Source organism: Gekko japonicus, unplaced genomic scaffold, assembly GCF_001447785.1.
Source record: "Gekko japonicus isolate JY-2015 unplaced genomic scaffold, Gekko_japonicus_V1.1 scaffold1853, whole genome shotgun sequence".
In the NCBI taxonomy this organism is placed as follows: domain Eukaryota; kingdom Metazoa; phylum Chordata; class Lepidosauria; order Squamata; family Gekkonidae; genus Gekko; species Gekko japonicus.
Genome location: NW_015171559.1, coordinates 113,716 through 126,560, shown reverse-complemented (window position 1 = coordinate 126,560; position 12,845 = coordinate 113,716). Strand labels below are relative to the sequence as shown.

The 12,845-nt window shown below is 40.0% G+C and overlaps 1 protein-coding gene across 3 annotated transcripts in view; it reads left to right on the top strand.

Moving 5' to 3' along the window:
• The window catches only part of ATF7IP (activating transcription factor 7 interacting protein), a 133,174-nt gene that overhangs the window by 80,308 nt on the left and 40,021 nt on the right, over nt 1-12,845 (top strand). For all 3 annotated transcript variants that reach the window (XM_015419724.1, XM_015419726.1, XM_015419727.1), the window contains exons 6-7: nt 376-441; nt 1,258-1,331. In XM_015419724.1, coding sequence (XP_015275210.1) covers nt 376-441; nt 1,258-1,331 — 140 coding nt within the window. The remainder of the gene's footprint in view (nt 1-375; nt 442-1,257; nt 1,332-12,845) is intronic.

Below are 12,845 nucleotides of genomic sequence, written 5' to 3'. Positions count from 1 at the left end.
ATTCTGTGTTATCTAATAATAACCATTGAAAGCCTTGCCAGTGGCAGATTGCCGTATTACCTAAAATATTGCTGTAGTTTTGCATTTCCTGTGATAGTTTTGTAGAAGCCACAGATAATGAAACAACTTACTTTATATGTATAAATGTGTGTATATGTATAGACATAAATGTGTGTGCATATATAAAATAAAAAGTAGCAGTGCAAAAATGAATAAGATTACTTTTGTAAACCCATACTACCTGTTTGTAAATATGATTTATATATTATTGTAAATACAGTTTCCTGTACTTGATTGTAAGCAAGAATAGAGTAAATAAATCTGATGTTAAGGTAAATTGATATCACATCTTATTTCCCGTCCTCTCGTTTCAAGGCTAAAATTGCCAGACTGACAAAACGTTTTGGAGCAGCTAGAGAAGATTTGAAAAAAAAATCTGAAGTAAGGCTAGAGCTTTATGTTATTTTTCTATTTATTGTTTAGAGCAAAATAACTACCTAGATGAAGATGATCTTGGACCTTACTGGAATGAAATCAGTCCTCTTTGATTAAAACAATATCCATAGCATTGCAGGAAATAATTTAATTATATTTTAGGATGAAATGGGAGGGAGGAAATATTCTGTAAACTGTCAAGGGGAGAAAATCTTTTAGAAATTCAGAGCAGATGAGTGTAACTGTATTGAGCCTTGGGGTCTTCTCCAGCAGTGGCCTCATTAAAAATCTAATTGCGGCTAGGTGATCTGTGATAATTTCCATATTTCAGCAATACCAAGTATGACTTGCCTGTTGATTTAGAGCATGCAGAACTTGTTGATACTATATATTTCTACGTTTTCCTTTGAATCATTGCAGGTGTCTTATGAGAGCAGAGATTTTATTTTTAAAAACTTCATGGCATGTGACCCATGAACTACAGGTTCCTCATTTACATCAAAGAGCGACACTGATTTAAGAAAACAGTACTGATTTCTTACTGTTTGAAATAGATAGAAGAGGTGGCCTTCTTAATGTTTATTTCTCCAAATAGCTGCAAAGTTTGAAGGAGGGCAGTATTATTAGTTCAGCATTTCAAATCACAGCTATAGTGGTGCAGGCAGACTTACCAATAGCTTATATTGAGATCCCAGATGCATCAAGTACAGGTATGTTAAGTTTTTGAAGGGGGAAAGACAAGTATACTTGGTGAATAGAACAAACATGTATGAATATGACTTTAAGGCTGTAGGTCTCACATTGGCTTCTGTTGCTTTATAGAATCCACAAAGCTCACCTCAATCCCCAGGAAAAGCAGTGAGTGATACAGGCGGTATTAACAGTGTGGCATATAGGTAAGATTTGAGAATGCAATACAGCCTGTAAGCATGCTTGTCTGTTGTGCATTTTTTCAGTGCTGCTGTTAAAAGGATAAATAATTTTTATCAGCTCTCTTAAGAATTCTCATTCAGAGGAGGGCATCTTTAATGAATGTTTCTCTCATCAATGATAGAAATGGGGACAAAGTTGCAGCTTCCCATCCACTGCTGACAGCTACCTTCTTCTCCAACATTTCCTGCCTTCTTGCAGACTGCTGTTTTTCTAGGAACCACTATTCCTTAGCTTCCATTTTGGTTTATTTAGCAGTCAGTTTCTTTTTACATTTATGTTCCTTTCCCCCTCTCTCCGTTCTGTGTGACATTGGGGCTTGAATATAATTTATTGTGGTTCACGACCAGATACAAGTTCACACAGCAAATCATTTTTCAGTTGAATGTATAGATGTTAAAACATTCCAACTGGATGAACAAATATAGAATTTTAACAGAGTAGTTAATTAAATACATATAAATGTTAATTAAAAAAAATTAAATACATATAAAAAATAACATCATAAAACCATTTAATTGTCAAACAGATATGCCCTGACATTCTTTTCCTACAGGAAACACACCTGCATTCTAGCACTCATCCTGCTTTGAAGACACCCTATTTCCCTATTCAGTTCCTGACTCCGGGATCTTCAAAGGATATTGATGGCCAAAAAAGTAAACTTCATTCTAGATTCAAAGGTGTAAAAGATCCCTTGGGCAGATTTCTGTTTGTAAAAGGATCCATTGAAGGGAAAAAATGGACGTTTTCATCCTTATATGCTCCTAATAACAACCAAATCTCTTTCCTACAAGAGGTCCTCTCAAAGCTGCAAGTGTTTGGGGAAGGAAATATGGTGATAGGAGGAGACCTGAACTTTATTGTTGATAATTACCTAGATCGCTCCTCTAGTAAACACACTAACAGCAGAGCATCAACTGCCCAAACTAAACTGGCTGGTCTTTTGGCATCCTTTATTTTATGTGATACCTGGAGATTTCTACATCCGCTGACCCGAGACTACTCGTATTTTTCAGCCCGACATTGTGTTTTCACTAGACTGGATTATATTTTAATTTCCTCCTCTCTGATACCTCACCTTCACTCTGCCAATATAGGCCCCAGGCATCTATCAGACCATGCCTGGTTGGAATGTCATCTCCAAACAACAACAAATCACACAACAGATAAACAATGGACGATGGATACATCTATTTTATTGAATTCTCAAATAAAAGAACAGCTAGAAAAAGACAGACTTCTTCAAGGAAAATAATGAAACTGGAACATCCATTTGTATCAGATGGAATGCAATGAAGGCAGTTCTACGGTGATTCATCATATCCTCTACCTCACACCTGTGAAAAGAAAAAGAAAGATTGAGATTAATGACGATGGAACATATCACCTCCTTGGAAAGAGAACACAAAAGGACAGGAAGGAAATCAACATATGATGAGCTTCAAGCAACAACGTAAGATCCTAGACTCCCTGGAAACTACACAAGTTCAACGTAACCTTCTATTTATGAAACAGAAATTCTTGCACAAATTCGCCAAAAACACACGTTTGCTGGCTTGGAGAGTGAAAGATGGAAAAAAGCTGTTGTGGGGGCCCTGAAGTCTCCTGATGGTAGAACTCACACCTTATCAAAAGATATTGCTTTTGCCTTCGTGGAATACTATGAAAAATTATATATTTCAGGTTACCCCTCCCAGACAGTAATATGCTCCTTCTTGGACAATCTAACACCAATGAAAAAATTATCCATATCACAAGTGGAGTATTTAGATAAAATAATCTCGGCTCAAGAACTAACAGATGCAATAAAACAAATGAAGGTGCATAAATCTCTGGGTCTTGATGGACTCCCGGTGGAGTTTTATAAGACCTTTAGAACAACGCTACTCTCACCCCTTCTGTCTTTATGTAATGAGATATTGACAACGAGAGTTGCTCTTCCATCCTGGTCAGAATCATCGATTGTAGTTGATCCCAAAGGAAAAAAAGGATCCTATGAACCCAGCCTCCTACCGACCCATAGCTTTGCTAAACAATGATGCTAAGCTATTCTCCACAATCCTTGCAAATCGTCTTAAATCCATTATCTCAGAACTCGTGATGGAAGATCAGACCAGATTTATACCAGGAGGACAGATAACAGATAATATCAGATGCACCCTCAACATCATCTGGAATGGGAAGAAAGATCGTTCTGAAAAGTTAATCTTAGCCCTGGATTTCGAGAAAGCCTTCGACTCCATTGAAATACCATATGTAATGGAGTTACTGCATAATTTGGGCTTTGGCCAGAACTTCCTAACGGCTCTGCATTCTATCTACCATCATCCAAAATCCATGGTGAGAATCAATGGTACCAACTCATCTTTCTTCTACCCCACCCAGGGTACCAGGCAAAGGTGCCGTCTCTCACCTCTTATCTTCGCATTAGCTGTTGAACCTCTTGCAGAAAAGCTACGTAGGACCCCAGGGTTTTCAGGAGTCACTATTGGTGGTTCGAACACAAGCTGACTTTATACGCAGACGATACAACGCTTTATGTAACAGATCCTAGGAACTCACTTCCAATCATCTCCATCATTGACTAATTTGGGGTCATATCTGGATTACAGCTGAACTCACAGAAATCTGAAATTTACCCAGTCACCATATCAAAAATGACAAGAGAAGAGTTGACTACTTCCTTTCCTTACAAATGGATCTCTGCAGGTTGGAGACACTTGGGAATTCAGATACTGTTGGAACTTAACAAACTCTTTGACTCTAGTTTCAAAAAACTGCATACTGATATTCAAAGCCGAATCCAAGACTGGAATGCTTTAAAACTATCCTTAGCAGATTGTATGCAACTCATCCAAAGCTTTTTATTTCCTAGCTTTCTCTTCCTTTTCCGAGCATTACCTATACATATTCCGGACGTTGAAATAATCAAATGGCAAAGCACTCTTACTTCCTTTTTATGGGCCTCCAAACGTTCCAGAATCGACAGACGTCACCTCTCAAGACCAATTTCAAAAGGTGGTCTAGGGCTACCTTCATTGCGCCATTATCATCCGACGGCTGTTCTTTCTAACATAGTAATGATGTTACAACGGACATACACGATGAACTGGATATTACTTGAACAGTCATATACTTGGCCTTTTACTCTTCAAGAGATTTTTTTGATCTCTCCATCTCTTCGTCCTAAAATAATTGCTAATAATCCTTTCTTATCTTCACCCACTGAAAGTTTGGGATCATAGAAAGAAAGAGATTCCCCCGAAGTTATTGCCTCTTTCCACGTATATAAGTCAATCATGGTTCCCCCCAGGGATGGACCGGGAGGCCTTTTTTATTTGGCTCACCTCTGACTTCACTTGGATTCAAGACCTTGCTCCAAAAGGATCACTATACCCTAAGAGCTATTATGAGGAGAAAACAGGCATGAAAATCCTCTGGCTACAATATTATCAACTAAAGAGCCTTCTAGATCATCTTAAATCTTCAGATACGTTCTCCAGACCCAAAACAGACTTTGAAAGAATAGTGGACTCTTTCTCAAACACTTATATAAAATTTTGTTTGAATCAGAGAGAGATATTATCTTCAAAAATAAAAAATCATGGAAATCTGACTTAGGTTCTGTTCTGTCCCCTCAACAGTGGTCCTCAATCTGGAATTCCTCAGCTAACAAAACTAAAACCTTTAGTATTAGGCTACAGTTTTTCAAACTTACTACACGCTGGTACTACACTCCTGTTAAATTACACCATATCAATCCAACATACAGTCAGTTGTGCTGGGAACATTGCAGAGATAGTGGTAGTTTCTTCCATTGCTGGTGGAGTTGTCCTTCCATTCAAATCTTCTGGAAACAGATTCTAGAGGAAATAGACAAGATCACAAACATGAAACTCCCACTAGACCCAGGTACTCTTCCGTTGAATCTACCAGACTCAAATTCTACTCAAATTCCAGGAACTTGTATCTATACTGTTAGCTGTTGCTAGACTTACCATATCTACGATTTGGAAATCACATAATTCTCCATCCATCTCAGCCTGGAGAGACAAATTGTGGGATCATTTCATCATGGAAAAGATCACAAACATCTCCAATAACACTACTGCTACGTCTGAGAAGCTCATGAGAGTTTTGTTGGTATATGGTTCCCTTTACTTCAATACATAACTGAAAATTAATATCTCCCTTCGAACTCTATCTAAAATACCTGGCTTCACTTTTAATCTGGAAACCCTTAGTCGGAGCACTTTCACTAGAAACTTTAATTTGCTCTTGTTTTTTAAATTCAAGGGTATTTAAATTAGTCTGTCTTGATACTAATACTAAATGAGCTATGAATTATCAGTTTGAAAGTTGAACAATGTCTGCTTAGTTACAGAAAAATTGGAACACTGTGCTGTTAACCTATGTTAACCTATGTACCTTTTGTGTATTAGTTTACACTTATTGTAACATTACATTTACTATTAATAAAAAAATTAAATAATAAAACCATTTAATTATAAACCTGAAAATTAAAACAGGCACTATTTAATCGAATTTCTAATAAAATCTAAATCAGAACTCAGAAACAGAACTAAAAGACTTTGGAGCTTATTATTTAATTTCAACCACATTGATTTTAGGGAGTCCTCTGCCAAAGCAGTAGGCAGTAAAGGGGGATGAAGCCAGTTGATCACCTAGACAGAAAGGTAATTGATACTGCTGAAATCCCAGTACAGGAACAACAAGAGTAAACTGCCTCCTCAAGGTCTGGGGGTGCGGCCAGTGTTCTAGAAAGGAACTGCAAGCAGCAGTGTGCCCTCAGATGATTTGGAGGCAGAGGAGAGGCCCAGTGTGTCACAGAGCAACAATTTTGGTGACAGTTCCTCAGATTGCCAGAGAAGACCAAGCAGAAGTTTGATATGAAATAGGGGTAACTTCCTTATTCCTCAAAGATTCCCTTCTGGAATTAGGGTAATCTTCCCTTCCAGTGCCTGAGGAACTGAAGAAATGGCTTCAGAATTCTGTGGTAGAGGAGCTGGCTAAAAGATGCTTTACCAGTGAAGTACCTTATACTAAAGGGAAAAGTCACAACTAGGAGTGTGCATTCGGCAATAGCCGAACCAGAAAAATATGTGAAAAATACCTTGTCGGTATTTTTCGGGTATCATATAAGCCAAATACAGATCTGTATACCTTCCTTCCCTGATCCTCTTCGCTGCTGTGGAGAAACGTTGGGGGGGGGGATGTTTAAATGCCTTTCTTTCCCTCTATGAGATCAGGGAGGTAAAGAAAGGCATTTTAAACATGCTGGGTTCCCTGGCAGTCTTCTCCCCGCAGCTGCGGGGCACCTGGAGAATAGCTGGCAGGGAACCCAGGCATGTTTCCATACCTGCTGTTCGCTTCCCCAGCCAACCCGCCGCAGCAGGCCAGCTGTGGAACCGAAGGGCAGCCAGGGAAACATGCCTGGGTTCTCTGCCTGCCCTTTTCCAGCTACCCGATGTCAGCTAGAGAAGGGAAGGCAGAGAGAGGAGGCTTTCCCTTGTCAATTTCACTCACAGCTGACTGGCGGGCATTAAAATTGCCAAGGAAATCTACAGGGGCTACCATAGGGAAAGGTGGCATAGGGAGGTCCCTGGTCTGCTGACGATCTTCTTTGTGGTCTCTGTGCAGTCCCACACTTGGGTTTGGCACCTGCGCTTGAACCCAACCTAGGAGAACTACAAGAGTTAGCCTCTGACATTTTTTTAAAATAAAACCCGTAGGGATATTTTTTATTTTGCAATAGACTACAGAACTACAAAGAAAATATTAGGAAGGGAGCTACAACTAGGGATAAAGGAAAGATAACCACACTATGCTAAAACCCCAAGAGGAGGAGATCTGTTAATCTAAGTGTTAGTACGAAATGTGTTAATATGTTAGTTGTTATGAGAGAACTTTCTGATCATCTTCTTGTTCTTCACTTCAAAAGGCCATTTTCCGAGTCCTTCTGCCTTCACTTCGGCTGTCTGTCTCTAAAATCGTATACAACTCTGGCAGGACCTCCATCATAGGCATTTTTGGTCCTATTCTACATAGTAGCAACCTTGAGAGGTGCACTTTCAAGCTTAGGAGACCTGGCCCATAAAGAAATTTAACAATATTGTCTTGTAAAGAAATTGGAATGAGACTTTCTATTGTGGCTCTTTGTTTCTGAGGAAGGACCAAAAGTCTGAAACACTGTATACTACCTAGGAAAAGTGTTGGATATCTACTTTGGACTTGATGCATTCTGTAGATTTCTATATTTCCTATGATGGATTTTATGTACAGATTTATTGCTGATTACATATGTGTTTCACTTTGCTGAAGTCTCTTTTTGTACATTTACTCTTGCGGGTATTTCAGCACACAGTTGTTTTGCTGCTACTTGCCATTTTGTATTGTGTGCTGCATTGTTTTGTTATTTGTTGGAACAAACATCGGCCTTGGCACCGACTGTGCCCATTGGCACTTGTTACCACTCCTTCCCCTGCCCTGAACTTGGACCAGTCTGGCCTAATTATCCAGACACCGACATGGAACTCGACGTTTTACACTCGGCAGCTGAAGCGAACCAGATTCACCACCCGTCTCTGCCAGACCGTGAGGGTCAGAAAATCAACACCTTGGGAAGAAAAACGTTATCTCTCACTACAACGTCTAAAATACACAATTATTCAGCCTATATTTCCGCATATACCTTCCATCTGACTAATCAGTTCAGCGCTTTAATACCTGAGCTGACCAAACCCTCTCAGAAAGCTGCAGTTACTTTGGTCTCTGAGATGTCTTGACATTCCAAGCAACAAATTAACACTTTAAGACATGTGGTTTCCTGCTCTTCCAGGGTGCTGGCAACTTCCTTTTTTAAAAAAGGTTTTTTTATTAATCATTTCAACAAATACAACAATAATACAATAATAGTAAAACAAAAATAACCAACATTCAATAGGTAACATCGAGTTTTGTCAACATATCTGCAACATACAACAGCGCTATAAATTTACTATTTGTTATTTTCAAAAGAATTTGGGTTTGTTTTTTAACACTTATAATTTTTTTTATTTTCTAAAGATAACAATAATATTTTAAAAACCAAAAATAAAATACAAATATGAATATAATAACTAACATATCAAGTGAATTAATACAATCTTATTTCTTAACACATTCTTAATAAAATACAGAATTAAGATATTTCTTGGGCAAAGAACAATATTCATTTGGTGAGTTAGAAACATAGTCAAAAAATTATTCGAAGTCTTAAGTCGGTTTGTTGCCATCATCTGAGATGCTAATTTGTCAGCTACTGCTAGGTCCCAAACTTTCATAAACCATTGTCTTACAGTTGGTACCTTTTTCGATTTCCAGTTTTGTGCAATTAAAGTTTTTGCCGCAATAAGAAAAATTAAAAGAAGATCTACTTTGTTACTCGATTTTTTCATTGAATTTGGGTTTTTTAAATCAAAACAACATTTTTCCAGTATGTTATTTTTCCAATAACAGTATCTTATTCCAAGACACTAAAAGGCTAGACAACACATCCAATTACCATGTCAGATTACACAGGGAAGCCATTGAAATTCATAAACATAAACACAATTTCAACAGGGAAGAAGAGAGTTTAAAAATAAATAGGGCATGGTTTCCAGTCCTGAAAAACACAAAATGCTCTACATCTTACAACAGCACTACAGATAAGATTAGAATTTCAACAGCCAATCCATATGCAAAAGAACCTCCTTAGGAAAGCTCCTCCATTAGCATGTCACAGCCTGGTATACTCCTACAAGATAATGACTCAGCCCTCCCCCATCTTCCTGAGTAGATATAAATTACCTGCCTACCATTTTTCTTCTCACACTGACACAGAGAGTACTCCATCTTTCTGTGTTACACCTCAGAGGAGGCCAGTCACAGCTGCTGGCAAAATGTCAGGTACTACAGTGCCAAGACCATGGCCATACAGCTTGGAAAATCTACAACTGCTAACTTTTTGGGAATCGTTGTTATCCAAAAGTTGTTTTCCATAGTCTGTGGGAATCCTTGTTATGGATTGTTTAATTATAGGCATATTGCGAAGATGTTTTAGCTGAAAAAATTCAAACCATGGTAATTGGTGGTTGGTTAGATTTTCTAGTTCAGTTTTATTTTTAATTTGTCCTTTTTTTTCTATATCACAAAATATGGATCAATTGTTTTCCCTCCAAATAGGGTAGGCTATGTTATTAAAGGTTGGCAAAAATCAAGGCTGACCTGTAAAAGTTGTTATATGAGAAACTGGGGTAGAAATCTTATTTGTATCCCAAATACAATTCAATTCAATTTTATTTATTTAGCTCACATGACCAATGGTCTCAAGCACACCCACAGAATACAACAAAAATGTAAATTATCCCAGATACTAAGTGTATGTGCAAGAAAGGGGCTATTTTGGATGTTTTTGGGACAGTCTGTGGATTTAAGCCAAATCAGTTTTTGAAAGTTTTTTGAGTCTATATTGGTAAACGCGATAAGTTTCCAGTCTAATTTGTGTCTTGTGCTATAGAGTTTTATAATGTTCAAAAGAGCAGTGGCTTCATAGTAGGATCTGACTTCTGGAAAAGCTAAGCCACCCTTACGAATAGGTTTTATGAGGGTTTGAAGCACGATTCCTGGTCATCTGTTTCCCCCCAAAAAAATTATAACAGAATTTTGCCATTTAGTAAGCAATATCTGTGGGAGAGATATGGGTAGGGCTCGGAAAAGAAATAATAGTTTTGGGGAAATAAATGGTTTAATTAAATAATATCTTTCTGCCCATGAAAATGAATTTTTATTCCATTGAGTAAATTGAGTGAATCGACTTAAAAAGCTCCTTATAGTTAAATTCAATTAGATTATCTACATTGGATGCTAGCAAATTCCATTGCACTCCAGTGTTATGCTTGGCTGAGATCATCGTCCTTGAAGCCGGATATAAAATCCAGGATAAAGGATCTACCTTTTGATGGAGAGGGCTTATTTCACTTGACCACAGACAAGATCCTCACTAATGTCAACAACTGCAGGAAGTGGGCAAAGAGCTTGGGTATTTCTCAACCTGCGACCCAACGCCATCCCAAATCTAGACGATGGAAGCCTAGCTTTTACAAACACCAACACACTCCATGCCAGTCTGATACCTGGAGACATAAGCCCTCTGCCAACAAGCAGCGCTACCAAGCAAGGCCTAAGAACCAATCCAGCAAGAAACAAACACCTCAGCCAAAACAGTCTCTTTGAGTTTGCTGCCCTTTTGGACTTTCCCCCTCCTCTGCACGTCACCCCACCCCTGGGCACCAGATTACAAATATTCCTCCCAGCTTGGATGTCGATCACCTCAGACACCTAGGTCCTCACCATCATCAGGGTGGGGTACGCTGTAGTGTTTCATTCCATCCCCTGTATCCCTGATTTTGTGGCAATCTGCTTCCTGCAGGATGAGGTTTGAGTTCTCCTCTCAAAGGAAACCATAGAGATCATTCCCCAAGCTCAACACCATCTGGAATTCTACTCCCAATACTTCATTATACCGAAGCGAGGCGTGGCAGATGAGGTAATACATAGCATGAACTTGCAGTGACTCAATCTGTACATCCGGCACAAGGTTCTGGATAGTCACACTGCAATCCATACTCCCTCTGCTCCTTGAGGATGCCTGCTTCCACATCATCATTTGGCTGCAGCACTGCCACTACCTGTGATTCACCATGAGACCCCACCCCTACCAATATCGGGTGCTTCCATTCGGTTTATCAACGGCCTTGAGAGTTTTAATAAAGTGCATGGTGGTGACTGTGGCCCTCAAGCAACAAGGGATCACAGGTTTTCAGTACATCAACGACTGGTTGATAGTTTCCCATTCCTCCCAGCAACTTCACGAGGGCATCTCCATCATGCTGCGGCTTCCGGCTTGATTAGAACTTTGTGTGAACCTTGAAAAATCCTTCCGACAACCAACTCAGTCTCTACAGTTTATTGGGGCTCAAGTCTGCACTACCCAACAATGGGCATACTTCCCAGGGAACAGGGCTGTCCATCTCCATTCACTTGTGGAAACTGTCATCATAACACCCACATAGCCTGTAGTAACTGTTCAGCATCTTCTGGGTCTCATGGCTGCAACTACATTTGTCATTTCTTTTGCCAGGCTACATATGCGGCCTCTTCAACTCTGGTTCTCCTGCAGCTTCAAACCCAATTTTCAGCCCCCCAGCATAGTCTTGACCTTTGAATACTGGATCCAAGACAGCAACCTGCCCTGTGGCATGCCTTTCCAATTGCCATTGCTGGATGCCATTCTGACAACCAATGCTTTGCTGTGGGGTTGGGGAGCCCACTATTGGACACTCAAGGCACAGAGCCAGTGGTCAGACGACTGCATATCAGTTGTCTGGGGCTCATGGCAGTCCATCGAGCCTTGAAGTTTTATCTCCAGTCCCTGCAAAGTCTGCATGTTCAGGTCGCTATGGCCAACACTGCAACCATCTATTACATAAATGAGCAGAGCAGGACAGTGTCAGCAAAGCTCTGCAAGAGGGCTCTAACCCTCTGGCACTGGTGCAGGGACCATGACATTCATCTAATGGTGGTACATGTGCCAGGTATTCTGAATTCCCTGGTGGAACTCCTAAGCTGGACCAAGTCCAAGGAACACAAATGGTCACTGAATCCTTTATACCTGCTTCCCATCTTCTGTGCTTTCAGCCACCCTCAGGTAGATGATTTGCAACCAAGGACAATGTGAAATGCACAATATTTTACAGTAGAGGGCCACCACACCAAGGGTCGTCCAGTGATGCCTTTTTGTATCACTGGGACACTCTTTTACATGTTTCCTCCATTTCCACTTATAACCTGCACTATCCAGAAGATAGTCAACGACCATATGGACTGTATTCTCATGGCTCCTGGGGGCTGAGACAGCCTTTGTTTGTGAGGCTACTGCAGATGTCCTGCCATACTTCTCTTCGCTTCCCACCAGTGCCTGATTCCTCTCACAGCATCAAGGGAAAGTCCAGCACCATAACTTGAATCTCTTCCATTTGACTGTGTGGAAGATAACAGCCTAAGCTTTCCTCCTGAAGTCCAGCGTGTCTTGCTGAATGCATGGAAGCTGACTACCTGTCACGCTTACCAAGCAAAGTGGAAGCACTTCTCAATTCATGCTGACAGCCATCATATGGACCTTAGCTCCTCTTTCTGAGATCCTCTCCTACATGGTCTTTCCTTGGGATTTGGGACTGCACTTCTCATCCCTTCTCCGCAATATCTGCCTTCCACAATTTGATAGATGGTAGAACTTGCATCATGTCACCAAATGCCCTTTTGGACATGATGCCCCTCAAGGGGATGCTCAGGCTGCACCCTCTGGTGAAACCCTTGGTACCTGAATGGAGCCTGTCTCTTGTCATCTCAAAACTCATGGGTAAACCCTTTAAGCT